Genomic DNA, 19,953 nt, shown 5'->3' with positions numbered 1-19,953 from the left:
CAGTAAAAACTAGTACAAAATGTGGGAAAGGTTCATGTCAGTTATTTAAGCATGATTTTAGCACCCATTAATTTTAGTTATGAAATATTTCTTACTAGTTGACGTTTACACGAAAGACAGACCTCTACAACTGCTTTCTTGTCTATGTAGGTAGAGATACCAAGCTCTGAAGTATCTAAATTTAGAGTTGATTTCTGTCACATTTCTGCTCCTTATCTTTGGTTGCAAAATTCTGAGTACAGGGTCCAGGGATATTGTTTTCATATAGTATTTTATTACATTTTCACTTGTAATAACATTACAACTCCTTAACATTGAGTAGGTTCTCAACATATGACTGTTATTACATTTCGGCTTCAGTTTCTCCGTTTCTACCTTTAAATACTTTTAACATTTTTTGTCCTCTTTCTTCTCTCATCCACTTTATATTCCAAACCATCATGAAATATGCTCAATAAAGAAAAATTAAATAATGCTAAATAAATGTAAGCCTAGAAAATTTTATGTTTCAGCACCATCTCATTGATAATACTGTAACGTACAGCATTGCCTCGTAACATACAGTGTTGCCTCGTTTCCATGGACAAGGAAATACCGAGGCTGCTCTGTATACCCTGCCTTGCATATGACAGTCACATTACTTTCACTTTCTGTGTGACTGCCATGATGTCAGCTTCCTTGCTTTTCCTAGGAACATCTTCATCAAGTAGTTTATTCAATTTATTCATTGATCCATGTGCATTGTCATTTAATCAGTGTTACTTTTTTTGGTTAGGAAAAGTTTGGTCAGTTTTTCCAAGAGCATAGTTTGAAATGGTGTCAAGACACTTCCCCCGTATGGATTACTGCATTTTTATATCTGATTCTTTATTTTTTTATTTCATTATGCTAATTGTAATCCTGCACTCAAGGCCAGTCAGTTTATTATTGGGAGTAATTTCGTCATAGCTATTATTACAGTTCTTTGAGGATGGTGCTTATGCTATTAGTTTTGGTTAATCTATTCTCTTAAATTTTTGTTTCGTGGGCATGGTAACCATTACCTGGTGATTTTCTGTATCTTTGTAATTTCCTTAATTTTAAGCATTTTTGCGAGTTCGGATTTTTGCATTTAGTTCTAAAATCTATATACCAGAGAGCTGTACTTCAGTGAGGAAGGGCCAGAAAGTGTTTGGGCAGCCATAGTGATATATACTTGTTTCTTTGACCAGTGACATGCTCCCCACCTTACCTCGGTGTACTTGTTAGGGTCTGCCTGGACTAGCTTGTAGCTCATTCACATTTTTGCCAGGTGGCAATTCATTTACCTTTCTTCTAAAAGATTCATTATAATATGCTATGCAGAGCCAGTTGGCAAGTCATTTACCTTGCTTCTAAAAGATTCATTATAATCCCCAAAGAGTAATGGACACTAGCGCCTGTGCTATCTGGCAAATCACTGTGCTGTAGGTTAGACACGTACCACCACAGTTTCCCATAGCTGAAGATAATGAAATATCTGTAAGATTTCTGTAAAAACTTTTTATAATATTTGGATTCACAAGGAAATGAAAAAAAGCTTGTTTATTGAAACTAAACATATCAGAACTTTATTTCTTCATGATACAAACTTAGAATGGGTTTACTGCACTGAATTATGTAAGATTGTCAAGTATATTATTTACTGACAATTCCTCATGCTAATTGTTGGGTTGGATGTACACTATACCCATTCTAGATGATCAGCTTTGGGAACAGACCTATATTTAGAGCAAGTATAAAGTTTAAACAATAACTTTTTTCTTTAAAAACTCCCGATAACTATTTTTCATTACAGTTCAAAATACATCGTGTAATGGCTGGAACAATTATAGTTATTATGCTAGCTAAAACTTTTACTTGAAAAATGCATTGACTCTAAACTGCTACCAGTATATTTTGATTATGTAGCATTGAAAGATACTGCAGAATTAGCTTATTTCATTTGAAAAGCAGCACTTTCCTACAGGAACTTGTTCTCTAAGACAAATTCATTACTGGGTATTGTATTCAAAATAATTTTGTAATTTATTGTTTTGAGGTTACATGTGAGCGTCACCTACGGCTGTAACCTCATTCTAAATGATACGTAACAAGGCGTTAACAACATTAGTTCAACAAATACTGGAGCTGGCTTTCACGCATATCAATATATACAAAAAAGTAACAAACAACAATCACAAAAGTGGAAACGTTTTGTCTTGGTAACCTCATTATCAACCTCTGATAAAGACAAATATCCAAATGATAACTCAAGTTGGCTAAACAATTCTCAGAATTTAATTTTGCTTCTTACAGATCAATGAAAATCAACAACTGGCTTCATTAACAACGTGAGATTTCTCTAAAGCATTTACCAACTAAACATCTAATAATTACAACCATTATTTTGTCTTGTAAACTACAGTGCTTGAGAACTTGTGATATTCAACAAATAAAATGTTCACACAGGTTTAATCACATTCTGTTTCTATAATACTACTTGGCAATGTTGAAGAAAAAAACATTTCAAAAATAAATGGGCTAATCAAATTCATACCATAAATGATAACACTGACACTGGAAAAATCAGTATAATGAAACTACAGTACACAGAAAATGGAAAGGTTTCTGTAATTATTACATATAATATATAAAATTGTTTGTGGGTATTAATCTCAAAAATGCCAGCTGAGCAGTTTACATAACCGTTTCTGTGACAGCACTTCAGCATCAAAAGTACTTTTGGAAGGATGCAGGCAAGATATTTTCTCGATCAAACTCCCTTCTGAACGAATTCTAATCCTCCTGCTACAAGATTAAATAACTTAATTCCTGGTAAGTAAAGGATCCTTAGATTCAGTCTGGAATAAATTTCACAAGCCTGTATAGTGTGCAGGTGATGGAGTGACTTCTAATTCCCTGCTACTGCAGTCACTCGTAAATTCCCAGTCTCAGTCATCTGTTTCAGAATCCCTTGTTAAAATTCCATGGTCTAGAATAGTCAAGTCTGGCTCCGTTTTAAGAGTAATTCTGTGATGGGGATCATCTATGGCAGCTAGAGTGGATGCTTGGGCAGACAGTGGAGAGGGCGGTGGATCGTGGCTCATGTCAAGATCTTCGCCAAGATCCTCACCAGTCATCACTTCGGCATTCATGGTGACGGAGGAGGAGTTGTTGCTTATAAGAATACTCTTCTCTGCCTGTAAAATGTGGCAGCATGAAGGCAAGAAGCAATAAACACTCACAGCTTTGTATTTTTAACGATTTCTGTTCACACACTGAGAGGACTACACACCACTCAGCAGTACTACAAACATACAACTTATAAGAGAAATTATTATTATAAAATTAGTTAATAACCATACCACTGGATTATTATTAATTAACCTAATCACTAAGTCAAAACACTTGACCATCAGAGTCTGTCTTTAACAAAATTTTAAATTTTAAATTAAAATTCTTGAATAATTTAATAAACTAGATATACTGTGCTAAAAATGACAATTGACAAAATGTCCTTAATTGACTTGTTTCCAAAACCTGACATCAATAACAGTCTAAGCAGCACGAGAGCAAAACCCAATTAAGTACACAGATTCCTATGTCTGTATTAGTTCAAATACAATCTCTACATACACAGTTCAACACACTGTTACAAAGGTACAAGCTTAATTATTTTACAGATGCCTTCACTGCAAATTACCATGTAGACACAGTCAAAATGAATTTAAATAAGCTCAGTTTCTTCGGTCTATCTGCAAACTGCAGATGTGTCCCAGTAAAAAGGCCACAAAGGAAAGCCCTCAACATAAGCAATAGGTTTGTATTTATGGCATAATAGGTTAAGTAATTTTGCTGTGTTCAGTTGATGAAATAAAATTTCAAACAAGTGACAAGCCTCTTGGTCAATACTTACCAGCTATGTAGAAGGAAAACAATCAACTCTTGAGCTTTTCAGCATCAACATCCTCTTATTGAAGATCACCATCAAGCTAGTTCATGATACCTTAATTTAGATCTAGGTTTACTATAAAGCTACAGCTTAAGTAGCCCACATGTACAAGTTTCAATAAAAAGACGATTTTTGGATGGGTTTAGTCAAAAGGGCTCCGTACAGCTGAAGATGTTGATAAAAGTTGCAAACAATGCACAACCAATTACAACTTGTCTAACACCACTGCTGAAAAGTGTCAGGTTGGAAAGTTTGCAAATGCTCAAATGGATAATGGGATTTAAGAGTAAGTGTAGTGACATACTACAAGCGGCAAACCGTTGCCGCGCATGGCAGCGGCGAAAAAAATCCCGCCAGCATGTGTTATCCTATGGGACCTGACATACTAGAGAAACCGATGCGCACGCGTCGCGTTTGCCGCTGTCTGTTTTTTTCTGCCGCACATGTTGGGGGAAAAATAATGACGCGACCGCACGCGTCGCGTTTTCAGAGTCAACACATGTTAAGCTATGGCTACTGACATACTATGCACACGCTGCGGCGGAAAACATTTATCTTTTCTGGTATATATATATTTCTACTAATGTAAGTATGTTGAAAATCTCCATGTATTACTTCTATTATTTCCTTATATTTTCATTGCTTCATTATTAATGCCAATTTCACCAATATGGGTAGAAGTGGCTTTAAACTAACAAGATAATACTATTGTTATATAATTACGCAGTACTATCTATTGCAATATTTATTGCTAAAAGCAAAACTATTTAACTGTTTTTTAATATAATTCCCTCAGCTCGCTATCAACCCAAAGTTGACAATCCTGCCTGTGATGACTTTAATCTGCAGTAGCTTCAAAGCAGTCGTCAGGTGCACTTCTTTTCTCGCTCACACTCCTGTTTTTCAGGAATTCCTAATACTATACAGATATCAATAGTGAACCTTTTTGAATATGTCTGCGGAAGTGATTATTTCTATGGTAGAGCAACAGCCTGCCATCTGGGACAAGGGTTGTGATCAATATAAAGATAGGGCGGAAAAAGATAAAGCCTGGGTAACCCTTCGCTTTCAGCAGCACAAAAAGTTGCAATTTTAATGAAATTTGCCACATCCATCCTACTCTGATGTCCGAACAACACTGAGAGAAAACCGCACTGCAGGTTGGTTTGCTGCTATAGTATGTCAGGTTCAAACTTTCGCGGTTTGCCGCTGCCGCGCGTGGCAACGGTTTGCCGCTTGTAGTATGTCATAATACTAAACTCAGCTCCCAGATAAAATGCTGAAATGAAAGGTTTGTACGAACAAGAAAAAGGCAAGAGGAGTTTCAATAAAAAAATTATTCATATCCCATTCCGCACAATCTGAAGAATAGAACAAACAAACATTTTGAAGTAATGATAGACAATACAATTCCCCTACCAGGCTCCAAGGCCATTTGCTTGAGTTTGTGAAGACAATGGCAACTATGGTTACTCACTTTCAGCCCCTGACCATGAAACAAAAACTATATTTCCTAAAATTCTTGCCTTTATATTGACAAACGCTTATCTTTAGCTTCATAATTATCTTTAGGTATGTAGTTATCTTACTGCAAAATGCACTACAATAGCATAACACACAAAAAGCAAACTACCTATCAAAGTAGCCTGGTTCCACTAATACTGTAATACTATACTTATTGTTCCAATTACCATATTTTGATGAAGTTTGGAAAATTATATACATCTACATTGTGACTGCTTAGAGAAATTTATTTCTGGTGATAGAAATTCATTTCTCGTTATAATGTGGTTCGGATTCCACATAAGCCGTAGGTCCCATTCCAATTGGTTCTTAGCCACGTAAAATAAACCTAATCCTTTGGGCCAGCCCTAGGAGAGCTGTTAATCAGCTCAGTGGTCTGGTTAAATTAAGGTATACTTTTTTTTTTTATAAACGTTACAGTTCTGATGAAATATGTATTGAGAGAAATGGGTGATAGGAACTACCTGTAACTTACATGTCAATTCAATCTGTAAGAAAACTGCAAAAAAACAAAAGTGACATCCACACACGCAATTAACTGTAATTAAAAAAAAAAATACACAAAACTGCAAAAAAACAAAAGTGACATCCACACACGCTCAGGATTAACCCTTGTATAATAAAAAAAAAATACACAAGTCATTCTGGAAAATCTCAATTCCTCTGCACAATCTTCATAAAATGTGAAAAGGACAGTATTCTACCTCTTTTTCACCTATAAATAGTTTCCATCTTCAAGGAAACACACACATACTTACTGAGGACTGAGTGAGTGTTTGCTCTTCAGAAAGTATGATTTCCTGAGTATCCTGAAGCTGTGCTATTTGTTCAGGAGTGGCACTCAATATTCTGAACTCACATGTCGGCGACTGAGTAATGACCTGCAAGATTACAACGAAATATATCACAATCTGCAACAAGTGCCTTTTTAACTTATTTTCTATACCTGTTAGTTGTGCACTCATGTTGTCAAAATTATGATGGTATACTATACTGTACTGACTGAAATACACAGCAATACCATATGTACTACTTTACTTACCAATGGTTACGCAGATTACCATAATCTGGCATGGTGTGCAAAAAAATTTGTCAATCGCTATTCCTTCAAATTTGATGAATGATTTTTAACAAAGCAGAGAAATATTTTTTCAGTTTACTTTAATTGTTGTTTTGACCTTTTATTCTAACTGTTTTGCTTTTTAAAACAAAATAACACCAAAATTACTAGCACAAACAGCAATATATTATATACAGTATATCACTGGAAAGCCAATTCATCTCAGTTTAACATGGTGTAAAATAACTGACCCTCCATTCACTATTTTGCAATATTGTTCTGTATGCAACTTTCATCCCATATTTTCCACTCTCATGGGCTTACCCCTTTTTGAGACTTACACCAGGTTAGGGTCCTCCTAATGGTGAATGCCAGACATTCCCTATCTTCCTTCAGCTTCTTCAGATAAGCAAAACCCCCCAGCCCCAAAAAAAGAAAGTTACCAAAAGTAGCTAATGCTATATATGTTACACTTTACTTACAGTACTCAACAAGTACTTCCAATTCCATAAAGCATCAATGAGTTATGCGTTAAGTAGTAATTTAGGGTTCCTAAAAATACAACACTACATCTGAGCCTACATGGCATCTTTTACAATCATCTCAAACTTTTTTTGTTGTATAAGGTAAGATTTTCATTCCTCCCTTAAAACACTAACACTTATTTAATGAATGTTTACTGGAGCTAATGAATTAAAACAGATGGTGGAGTAAGCAGGCTGTTAGTACAGGAATTCAACATATGAAATTAACCTGGTAATAAAACAATGATTGCATATTTTTGGGGTCTGATAACAAGACTTAGAACAATCAAAACCTGTAATGTAGAAATTAATGATTTAGTGAATTTTTATTTAGAGAATTTAATATCTTTAATTACTTCCTTCTTGGGTCTGTATCATTCAGATTTTCCAACTTTGGTTGCAGCTTAGCTTGCGTCAATAGGTGAGATTGACATATTAAGTACTTACCATACACACAGTACACAGAAAGGAGGACTGACAGCCATTATTACAACTATTTTAAATTATCTGATTAATCAGCTAAGATAGAGAAATGAATAATGCTACTTTACATACCTTAACATCACTCAAGTCAAGATTAGAGTTCTGCAGTGAATCAAAGTCGAATGAAATATCTTCCGTGACAGCAGGATCCTTCCTTACAGATGATGTGTGGCCTATCTGAGGCGCTTGCTGCCAAGAAAGCAATGAATATATAATTTGTGGAAAAATACAACAAATAATATGGATGGCATTGAACTTAGGATATAGAATAAAAAAAAAAAAAACAGAAAAAGTGGATAACTATTTACTTACAAATCTGAAAAATCTTACATTACTTGCTACCTATTCTAGTTACTTCTCAAGTTGGAACACATCAAAATAATGAAGAGCTGTGTGTCAACAGTCATGGTTGGATCATAAATTTCAATTTTCTAGTTGATATATTTTGACAAACTGCAGAAACTCCAGCTTAGTAATAGTAAAAAAAAAAAAAAAATTACACACTGCAAATGTCAGCCTTCTATAAATCAAAGTTAAGCTAAGCTACAAGATAGCAGTTCAGATGCAATAATATAATGTAATGAGATTACATGGAAATACTGGGTCTACTTCCTTATAATCATACAACAAAAACTAAATACATACTGTATAGTAATTAAGCATCCCATACATGAGAAACAGACTGAAGATTTTTATGTGCCACATGCCCTTACTATGAATTTTAAATACTAGCCCCGTCAGTATAATTTAATGATGTACAGTTTTAGCAAAAGACCACATGAATAATAGTGTAAGCACCCTAAAGCCTTTGCATCATATTTAAGAAAAACAATCTTACCCTACTACTGCGTGGTTGCGCAACCATACCCCGGAAGCGCCGTTTCCAAGCCGAGCGACATTTTGAGTCCATATTTTGACAGATCTTGTGCCACAGTTTAGATGTGATGGAAAACTTGTATTGCAAGTGACATCTAATACCAAATATCATCAAAGGATCTAGCTGTCGTTTATTCCATCTACCTATATGTTGAAGAAGGATTTTCAAGCTTTTATACTAGTAACTTTACAACGTCCATGAATATCAATCTCAGACTAAAAAAAATGTGCAATGCTGATTTTGAAAAGTCAAAAGCCTACTCCTAGCAGAACGTTTATTCACTTACTGCGACCAGACAGATTCGACGTTGCCAGTTCCTCTTTGGTGAAAAGGTAATCCAAGAGTGTCAGAGCCATCTTCTCTGCCGTGATACAAGTTGAATTGATATGCAGAAGGTTCCTGTATAGAAGACATTAAAAAGTCATAAAGCAGAAGAGAACAAATACTTTGACATGCCATTTAACTATTCTCCAATGTTTACTGGACTTGTGTCCTATGTACTTTCATCCTTAAATGGGAAAGTCACAGGCAATATGTACTTATTAATGCAGAAAAATAAGTCATACAGAAATTCCACAATTTCTTAACACCCAAATTACACTGTCTTTAATAACACCAAAATTATTTTCTATTCGTGATAGGCCTACGTCTGTCAATACGATACTGTACTATACCGTACCATAATTTACCTTCATAAATCCAAACTTTTACTACTTTGATTTATTTAATTTACTGTACTTAAAATTTAATATATGCAGAAAACTGCAGGAATTAATTATGTACCGTATTCCAACAGAGCTGCTAAATTCCATATCACAGTAGTATTAATATTACTAGAGTTTAATAAGAGCATTAAATCACATTTCTATACTATCATAAGGCTGGCCTGAAGGATGTGTTCTTATATGAGGTGAAAGTTGAAGCAAGCAAAGAAGCTGGACAGATAAGCTACGAGACACTGGGGAATGGTTGACAGTGACATGGGAAAAAGAATGAATATATTTAGGGGGGTAAAAATATATTCCAGAGATTATAATACCATCTATGTACAGCATACTGTACATGGTAATCTGTAAACGGTCCCCTCTATGGGGTCAAATTCCACAAAGTTCACATAACTTCAGTAGCCCTTGAAAGGTAAGCTTCTACTAATAAGACAGGTTGTACCTATTAGAATTTCTTTTTTTTTTTTTTTTTTTTCGGCAAAGTAAACCTGTGGGTTGTGCACAACAGCTAAGGCTTGCCTAACCTTAAAGTGTCATCTGTACCAGTTTTTTTATTGGCATGGAATACAGGAATCACTTTTTAATCTCAGTTTCAGTTTCTTATAAACAAATTCAGGCTTCATACAAAACCAGCGAATATGGGAGGAACTGTTATTTTCCGTATAATAACGCTAAAAAGAAACATTTTAAGTATACCTTAAGGAATTTTTTCTTTATCCTTGATCCCAGGCAACTCAAACTTATAGATATTTCTAAAGGTGTCAAAGAAATAATATAATGTACAGTAAGTCTTTTAAAGTACAAATAAAATAAAACACTCTATTCATGACTGATTCCAATGCGTGACTTTTCTATCTAGACATACTGTACTGATAGTGTTCTTCTTCACTGTACCACTGGTATTTATAAACAGATATTCTGTTATAACTAATACTTCAAAAACTACCAAAATATGAATCAAAAAGAACAAAAGAAAAGGTGGGAAATACAATGAAGGTGACTCTACAGTTTAATAAAACACCAACGTTAGTGTTCAATTAATTTTTGCATGGATCTTAAGGTTGTGAGGTGTGAGCAAGATTTCATGCAACTTTTTAATTTCTCTGTGTCCAGGGTTATGACATAAACAAGAATAGGCTATAGAAATAATATCTGACATTTTTGTAGTACAAAACAGAAGGGAAAAAAGAATTACTGCAATGAGCATACTTACTGAGGTGTAATTGGGCACCTAACACGAAGTGTCGGATGCGATGGATCCCCTAGCCATGAGCCGTGTGGAAAGTCAGCCTCTGTATTCAGTGATATGACTGACATATGGCTATTAGGATCATTATCCTGAACAAGGAGAGGTCCATTGGATATGTCTGATGTCATCTCTACAGGTCTGTGAAATAAATGCAAAATGTTTGTGAGGATTATCAAATACTGTACTGTACGCTGCTATCAACACGTGGCCGCACTTTACGCATATTTTTAAAATAACAATTAATAAGTATTTACACCACAGCTAGAGTTGAGGTATTTTCATTTTAAACTAACTTGAATACATTAATTTACTATATTTAAACCATAAATTATTTTTGAGCCATTTCACAGTAACTAAATCAGTTTTAGCAAGGAACACATTTCTTAGAACTGTAATACAAAGATAACTCAGGACCTGACTTGAGGAATAGCTGTTTGATATTCAAGTCTGCACAATGGAAGGTCATGTCACAGCCTAAAATGATTATAGCATCTTTATCTGGTATCAGCAACAGGGCTTTGCAGACGAAATGGTATGTGGTAGCAAACTATAGAAGATTGATGAAAAGTGTATGTGTGTGCAATAGCTCACTGATTTGGTGCCACAAATTCGAAGTACAAGGAACATTAGTCAAACTTTAAATTTCTTGTGAGATTATGAATGAGCCAGGTTATTAATGGTTCTTCCAAATATATTTTTTAAGATGTGATAAGGATACTGGTAGTTTTTTTTTTTTTTTTTTTGACCAATGATATTGTATACTATCCATCAATAGTGCTGGTCCATAGATGGAGATCTGCATCTAACCTCTTTTTCCACTGAAGCAGTAAGTGGCAAATTTTAATAAGGTAACTCCCGCTTATTGTATCACAACAGTAAATGACTCAGCATTTGTTGGGACATGCTTTATAACTGTTTAAAAGCAAATATACCTTATTTATATGTATTTCTCTTTTAGTCTTGCACTGTAGTTTAGTAAGGACTATATTTGTAAACAACAGGACCCTTGCATGACACCTCGAAAATGCACCCATTGAAAACCAACACTGTACAGCTATTATGCTTAAATCACAAAAATAAAACTATGACCATGTGGCATCTTGACCAAACAGAAAGTGATTAATTGTGGTTGCAATATGGGTGGCTCTAAACTAAAGGTGCACATGGCAAATACTACTAATTCTAGTCGTTTGTTAAGAGTCAGTTTGGTTCAACAAAATATTCATAGAAGTCAATATTAAATCCACTTTAATGTTATCATATGTACTTGCTTTATGATGTTAAGGGATTGTCCACCTATGCACACCATCTCAGAAGACCTAATAGCTTTCAATGCTGTTGCTTGAGCAAGTTCCTTGTTATGCATATTATCAGAGTAATGTAGGATCCTGAATAAGGGAAATTCTGACTACTTATAACAATATAAGCAAAGAAAAGTGTGTTTAATAGGCCATCTAAAAAAAATGGACACCAGCAGAGTGGATGACTTAGAAGAAAGTGTCCATGAACAAAGTCTCTGGAGACAGTGGACCAGAGACAGCTGTGGTATCAACGAAGAAAATGGAGGAAGCGCAAGGAGGAGAGGAATGTTATACAAAATAATTTGTGAATACTGTACACCAAGAGCAGTAATGCCTGGTAGAACTGCAGTAATTCAATTACTCTGACAAACTCTAGGTTTACTGTCACCTCAAAAAGAGATCTTGTATAACAGTGACTGTTCGAAGTGAAAATAATGGGAAAGATTTTTCTCATAAAATGGGAACACATACAAATAGCTTCAAGTAATAAAAAACCTCACAAATATTAACTTACATGCTTTGCTCTGACTGCTTATTAACAATACGTTCCACAGTATCCAGTTTGCTTGATATTCTATTGCATGTCTGAACTAACACAGACACCTTTGTCTCCAAGGATGTCAACCTTGTGTTCATACAGGTTCGGATCTCCATTATCTGAAATGAGAAGTAACCCATGCTCCTTGCTGAATAATCGCCAAGTAACACAGAAAGATTACTTTGGACTATAAAAATAAACTTTCATGGTGTACGCACTTACAATTAAATCCTATCATGACCATTCTTGAATCGATAAATAATTGACTATGTCCATCCCCACTTACAACCATTTCTTTTAGGAAACCTATGCAAAAAATTTAAATATGAATTCTGTGTAGGTAATAAACAGTTATTAATAAATAAAACATTTACTACGTAGCATATATAGTTCCTGAACTTGCATCTGTTTTGACTTATGACTGGTCACAAGAAGCATAATTCAATCTAAATAAAATGAAATGCACTATCATCAGTATTTAAAAATTATACAGGCAGTCCCCAGGTTATGATGGGCTTGGCTTACAACGTTCCGAGCTTACAAGACACTCTTCAAATACATTCATCAAAAATTATTTCCTGGGTTACAAAGCATGTTCTGGGTTTACGACACCGCACAACACCGATCCGACGAAGGAAATATGGCTCCAAAAAGGGCAGAATTGTTAAAATTTGGAGGGTTTTTGATGAAAAACTCAATAAAAGTGTAGTTTACGTTGTTCACAATACACCCAAATGATTAAAAGCAAGGGTTCCTTACGAATTTCGACAACACTTTGGGTTACGATACAACGCGGTGTTGGAACAACTCCTGTTGTAAACCAGGGACTGCCTGTAGTTAAAATGACTAAATATGCCTCTAAGAAACCTAGAAATTATGACTGTGTTTTAATTGAATTTATCTCAGGTATTCAGTTTTATACTGTTCGGAAAACAATACTTCTTTTATTTTTACACTATAATATTTCTTCCTCTCTTTCCCTTCTCAACTAGAGTAAATCCAGTTTCTGCTCTATCTTTGCAATCAACATCTGTTATTATTATAAAGCTTCTCTTGTTACTCATCCAGTCTTTGAATTCTTTTTCCTTTGTCACAATGCTTTTCTTGCTTGTTTGCATTTGAAAAATTTGCTATTCTATACTTTGCACACAACATATGTTGTCACAAAGCAACTTCCTCTTATATTTTCATTGCATTTTTAAACCTACTTCACAAAGCTATCTTCTCTCCTTATTACTTATATTCACAACGATTGTCACAAAACAACCACATCCATCAGTTACACAGCAACAAGATGATATGAGGAACATGGTATTTTAAGGTTGGAGAAGAAAATGACTAAGTCTGATCTTTACAAGCTACTCAGCCAACTCTTAGGTGACAGCGAATCAGCTAAGTGTATTACATAGTCTAAGATTTTCACCTAAAGGACAGATTTGCAGATCTTACCCATAATGTTTGAGAAGCCCTCACACAAAATAACTAGGTGTACATCAAATACTTTCCCCATCCAGAAACTGGGTGATCAATGTGAAATCTGTACCCACTCTTGAACCTTCATTTTATTAAACAACATAAACCTAGGTTATATATGCTAGGCCCTCATTGCCATCTTAGCTAATAAATAACCCATCTAAACACACGTGAGAATCAGACAAACAAATTACAGTGATCATTCACCTCTGTCAACAAGTGATTCAGAAGGTCCATCTGAGTAACACGAATCCGTTTCACGGGAGGAAGAGCTGTCGACTCTCCATAGTCGTCTTCACTCTCCTCACCCATGGCGTCCACACGTCTATTATCCAGCCTGGTAAGGACAAATTCCTGTACTGAATGGGGCATCTATACTGGGTGCATCAGAAATTATGTAAAATAATTTTGAAGAGAAAACAAGAGATATACTAATTAGTATACCAAAGGATTAACAAAGAAGTTATCAATCAAAACATACACAAATGTAAAATAAATACCTTCTTAAAAAAGAATGAGCTTTGTCTCACTTCCTAATTCACTTGGAAAAAGTAAATATAAAAATAAAACTATATACACCCAGGTAATGCAAAGGTGATACTTTAGAACCATATGACAAAAAAGCTTTCCATTGCAGTATTTCATTAAAACCTAATTTTGTCTCAATACTGGGACTAATAGTTGAGATGAGATTGGAACACAGAAAAAATTATGGTCTGGTTACTATGGAACAAAGAGATATAATTCAAATATATCTTTATGTGCAATGAAAACTTGCTAAGACATTAAATGTATGCTTGGGAATCCAATCTGTTACATGGGAAAATGCACTTAACCATACGCATTCATTCAGGTGACTAACCAGTCATAAAGGAAATCTGAATTCTTGTGTCTATCTCATTCCCAACTAGCATAAGCTCAAAGAATATCTATAACACAAAGGAACATCAGTTGTGGTTGCATGAATATGAATAGTTTAATAACATTCAAGAACATTACCTAACATTTCAATATCATACACACTTCTGAAACATCTCTTCACAAAAATTTACCATTGGTCATCAAGATATATGTTATCTACATAAAAATATGAGACTTGCCTATTAAAAAAAACTTTCATCAAATTAGGCAACAAACTCTTATCCCACCTTTTCTTTGCTATTTTTCCTTTTACCACTTTAATATGAATCAACATATTTAGTATAATTATTTTCTGTAAATTTATTGCTAAAATACAATAATGGCCATATCTTACACGTATAATACTAGTCAGTAATGTGTAATTCTTTATTACAGAAGATGACTACGGGAAACTTCAAAAGACACAATATCATAAATAACTTCCTAAATTTTAACCAATTTCACACTGGTGAAAATTAGATAACTTCAGGTCTGAGGCACAATCATGAAGAAATAACTGCTTATCCTAGAATTTACATGCTGTAGTACATAAGTGCAATAGTAAATAACAAAAACAAAATCCTGCAAGCACCATTCAACCTCAAGAAGAGCAGTGAAACATGCCTATTATAGTAGGCCTGTTTTACTGTGTCACAGACCCCTGCCCAAGCCTAACCCAACGAATAAACTGGTCATATTTCATCATACTCCTGGAGGATCATACAATCCTAAAACTTTAGCACCACAGGACTGTAATATTGTACTTTTAAACATACTTACAACCATCTTTGGTTAAGGTAACATGCAGCAATGTACTTTCAATTTCACATCTAAAATGAAGAGGACTGATTGGGAGGGTAGGGTAGTTACACTTCATAGATCAGGTAAGTAGATGTGAAGTAACTCAACCTGGCAATCCAGTGAGCATAAGCTTCCTAATCTGGTAAATAATTAATTTTTCATCCTATTACCCCCCAACAAATCTTTGTCAATTACAGTACTGAGTAAATTGGAAAAAAAAAAGAACTGTACATGCACATTCAGAATTACAGGACTATAACAAAATATACAAAACCAAAAACCAAGATTCCTTCATTACAGAATAGAGGATGCACACTGGAAAAATGGATACCTAAAATTTTCTGTCAAGAATATGCTAAACCTATTAGGCTTGGTCTTCAACTCAACACACTGGAATATAACTGAATACACACTAAAGAACTCAGGTATGCTCAATGTGGACCATTTGTATTACTGCATTCTATTGCCTATCAAGTGTATTACTCTATAAATGACAGAATGGAATGTGTTCTCTTTTGATACAGTTTGTGAACCATATGTAAGGATTTTCAGTAAACATGAATTATAAAAACTCAAAGCAAAATGTTCATCTGAGCTGAGCCATCTACAATCATTTCTACCAACAGTATAGGTAAGACCTGCAGTCAGGCTCTTTGAGGTAACAGAAAAAACAAATCACTTCTGCAAGGAGAACAGATGGGAAAAATGTCTTTAAAGAAAACTAATTCCTTTTTCTTATTTTGGGAAGCATTCCTTCTATTTGGCAGAAAAAATTGTCATTTATATGGAAAAACTTGCTCTTTAGTAACACAGCTGTATTTGAACTGTACAAGTTTTTATTGTCTCTTCTTGAATACCTCCAGCTTTCATATACTGTATTATTAATGCTGGTATCATGTTCTTGACTCTACTTTCAGTAATGTTACATCTTGGTCTAATTAATTTATATTATCTATGCTCCAGAATGAGGGTACAAATGCACAAAAATATGAATTATCAATGCAGACAGACATAAAGAAACAAATATGGCTAGCTGTTAACTTATTTCAATGTCAAAATATAAAAACTGTGAAATCTGCAAAAATATTTGTAAAATACTGTACAGTAATAGAAGGTACTAATATCTGCATAAGCCAATACAGAAATACAAGTACAGTACATGGTCTCATTAGTATAGATCATGCACTATCAACCCCACCCCCTTGAAAAGGTATTCCTAAATTGATCCCACTCTTAAAATGTGCCAACCAGTTACACTTAATGTGGTACATAAATAGATTATTTCCCTTTAAATATCTAAGTTTAAGCTTTATTGCAATTCTGTATTCTATTCTAGTTTTAACAGTCGACTCTCAAGGCTTATTTAAAAATGTTGTGGCACTGTCATATGGGAACTTATTCAGTACCAATCTGGTTGCCTTATCAGATAAGCACTGTAACTGTTTAAATAAACTGGCTGACCATTCAAATACCATTTACAGTGGCCTCACATTTTTTTTACATAGTCATGTAAAAATACTTTTAAATATCTACATGAAGATAGTTCTCCGTGAACGTTACAATATTTCAGTGATGTCCTTTTACAATCATGCAAATACTGTGAATTATGGGGCCAACTGACAACAACTGACGGGTTCCGCAACGAAAACAAACCTAACCTTTCCTAGAATGCCCTGTCTTGACCTAACCAGACCTTATCTTCCTGACTTCGGGAACCATGCCCTAACCTGGATCAGGGAGGGTGGGGAGTAACATAATACATCAGAAACACGGATTAAGTTTCTGCTCATGAGTAGCGTTAGAGCCTGCTTTAATAGTTCTGCACATTACGCAGACTTATTCTTTACCATACTATACTGTTCGTATTTTTAATGATATAATAAGTTCATATTTTTAATGTTATAATATTATACTATTTTTAATGTTTTAATATTTACTGTTTTGTATTTTTAATGTTGTCAAAGTCTTTATTACTTTTTACCTATTATTTCCTTATATATTCTCCTGGGATGACTTTTTTTTTTACCTTATATATACAGTAGCTTTAATCCTGGTTCCAACTGCCTTTTTCTGACCTTTACTTAGGATGCAATATTTTCAGCTTATATATGACAAAACAGTTTATTCTCTCTAAAAATCTCATTTTACTTTTACTGTGCATTTATAATCCCTCATATTTCAACTGTGCAGATATAAACTGGACACTAGTAACCTAAAAAATTAAATCCATATGGGTGATAAATACCCATTAAAATCTGTTAAGCTATACCTTTCAGGGGGGTGCCTTTCACCCACCTATCAAAAATGTAGCCCATTGGCTACGATTTCTTCTAATTTAAATCTCGGGCCAATACTAGATTTAAAAAATGGGTTTTGTAAGCTATGTTACTAAGGTTCTACATGAGAATCATAACGGGAGGTACCAACCCTAGCCTGACATTAGCCTGCCATGGTAAGGTATTGCAGTATACAATAGAGTGTAGGCTTAAATATTTATGAACCACTAACCTAAGAAGCAATCAATCCTTCATATGCTAAATCTACAATGATGGAAATAAACAATTTTAAAGTAAATGTACCATACGACGGGTCTGTCATGGATGATACGGTACATCGGGTACTAGGCTACCGTAGGCTAGGCATTCCTCTCCGTCCTAACTTAAGAATCATTCTAAAGGGACAAATAAAACTTCCTTTGGATGTCTAAGTAATGTAGCTGTCAAGTAAAACTTATAAAAAATAAATTCTACATCAAAGTAGCATCGCATTTAGAGGGATTACTCATAAGGTCCCCGGGAGTAATTACTCAAGACAATGACCATCTCGTATTTCTAAAGTCCCGCAACCGTCTTTCCCGTCCGCACGAGACGTCGAGTTTTCCTCGAAAAACTATTCCGGCTCGTAAAACCCCATCTCGAAATGTAGAGAGTAATGTGAAATACAAAGCCTATTGAACACATGCGCCATTGAACGAAAATAGCGTGGGTGTACCTCAAAATCTCGCAAAATCCCGTGAAGAGCGAGGGAGGGCTGCAGCAATATGGCGGACGAGGAAGGGTACGCTCCAGTTGTGGGCGTTTAATGAAATGCTCCCCACACGCGTTGCTCCTTCGCTTTTCTCGGTCAGCGCCCCGCAGAATGACCTGTGAATAACCGTGGCGTGGGCGTTTGTCCTTAGGATAGGACTCCGAGGAGAAACCTGGCTACTGTGTGCGACGACGAGTAAGGGAAAATGCGAAAGGAAGGACTCCGGTATTCGTGTCCGCAAGAATTTTAAGAGCTTTGGCCTTCGGCCGGCCATTATTTTGAATTTCATATTACGGTGACAGCAGCTGTTAACTGAGCTCGTTTTCCGCGCGAGTTGATGCATTGCATCGTCAGTTGCATCCATACTACAACTGACATGAAATGTTACCATTTGTGTGTTGTTAATTTCAAAGTGTTCATTGAACCAACCAAATTCGTTTTCAAAATAACGCTATGTTGAATTGTTTAACGACTGACTCAGTCAGTCGTTTAACTTCTTCAATTGTCTGTATTTATTTTATTTGGTATGTAGACAGCAACCTCTTCAATATTTATGTGTATAGTATTGAGACATGCCATTTCTTAATACACAATCTTCTGTCCATATCTGCAGTAGATTAGCTTTCTTAAAAATTCTTCGTCAGACTAGCATTACCTTACGAAGTAACCAGATGGATAACACTATTATATACATTAAATGTAGTCGTTGACTGCTTGATCTTTTATGGTATATAAGTTTTTAACGGTTTTCTTATGACTGAACCAAAATGGAAGGCCTTTTAATAAGGTTTGTTGAAGGAGTGTAATGTCTTACCTCAGGAAGTTTTGTAACTTGATCGTAACCATTCTGTTCTGACTGCAAGATAGGATGCATCAGATCTAACTTATTCTCTGTATTCATCCGAATGCATCATCAACAAATCGCGATCGGCGAACACGATGGAATAAGAGAACACATAGTAACAATCATTATCCTCTCCCACAGAGGTTATAACAAATGTAGTTATAATATATAACACCCAAAATGGGGATGCTCTAACAATATATCTATCTATCTATCTATCATATATATATATATATATATATATATATATATATATATATATATATAAAGATAAAATCCAATAAAGATAAAATCCATGAAGAAAGGAAACACTGGAGTACTGAGGGCCTTTCACTCTTTAGTCCTTTACTTAGCAGAATGAAGAAATATTTCCTCAGTCTGCTAAGTAAAGGACGAAAGAGTCGAAAGGCCTCGCAGTACTCCAGTGTTTCCTTCCTTAGTGGATTTTATCTTTATTTAGATATTCATCACGTTCCATATTTTCATGATTCAGTTTTATATATATATATATATATATATATATATATATATATATATATATATATATATATATATATATATATATATATAGAGAGAGAGAGAGAGAGAGAGAGAGAGAGAGAGAGAGAGAGAGAGAGAGATCAGGAATCAAACCACAGACCTGGCGAATGCCTGTTATTGAGGTTTTTGCTTCTG

At 34.8% G+C, this 19,953-nt stretch overlaps 1 protein-coding gene across 3 annotated transcripts; it reads right to left on the bottom strand.

The window, feature by feature from the left end:
• Positions 1–1,562: 1,562 nt before the first annotated feature.
• Positions 1,563–18,729, bottom strand: LOC136831206 (protein BANP-like). Of its 3 annotated transcripts, none has more exons than XM_067091207.1 (9): positions 18,399–18,729; positions 13,914–14,043; positions 12,210–12,352; positions 10,359–10,532; positions 8,707–8,819; positions 8,382–8,563; positions 7,616–7,732; positions 6,235–6,357; positions 1,563–3,200 (listed from the first exon to the last, which is right to left on the bottom strand). In XM_067091207.1, the coding sequence occupies exons 2-9, from the start codon at positions 14,016–14,018 to the stop codon at positions 2,952–2,954; spliced, it is 1,206 nt and encodes a 401-aa protein (XP_066947308.1). In that variant the 5' UTR covers positions 14,019–14,043; positions 18,399–18,729; the 3' UTR covers positions 1,563–2,951. The 3 variants fall into 3 exon arrangements, with proteins under 3 accessions (XP_066947308.1, XP_066947309.1, XP_066947307.1); XM_067091208.1 differs by having other exon boundaries at positions 12,210–12,381; positions 18,399–18,635; XM_067091206.1 differs by lacking the exon at positions 18,399–18,729 and adding an exon at positions 17,987–18,396.
• Positions 18,730–19,953: the final 1,224 nt, after the last annotated feature.

Source organism: Macrobrachium rosenbergii, chromosome 48, assembly GCF_040412425.1.
Source record: "Macrobrachium rosenbergii isolate ZJJX-2024 chromosome 48, ASM4041242v1, whole genome shotgun sequence".
Lineage (NCBI taxonomy): Eukaryota > Metazoa > Arthropoda > Malacostraca > Decapoda > Palaemonidae > Macrobrachium > Macrobrachium rosenbergii.
This window is presented reverse-complemented; position numbering and strand designations above follow the sequence as displayed.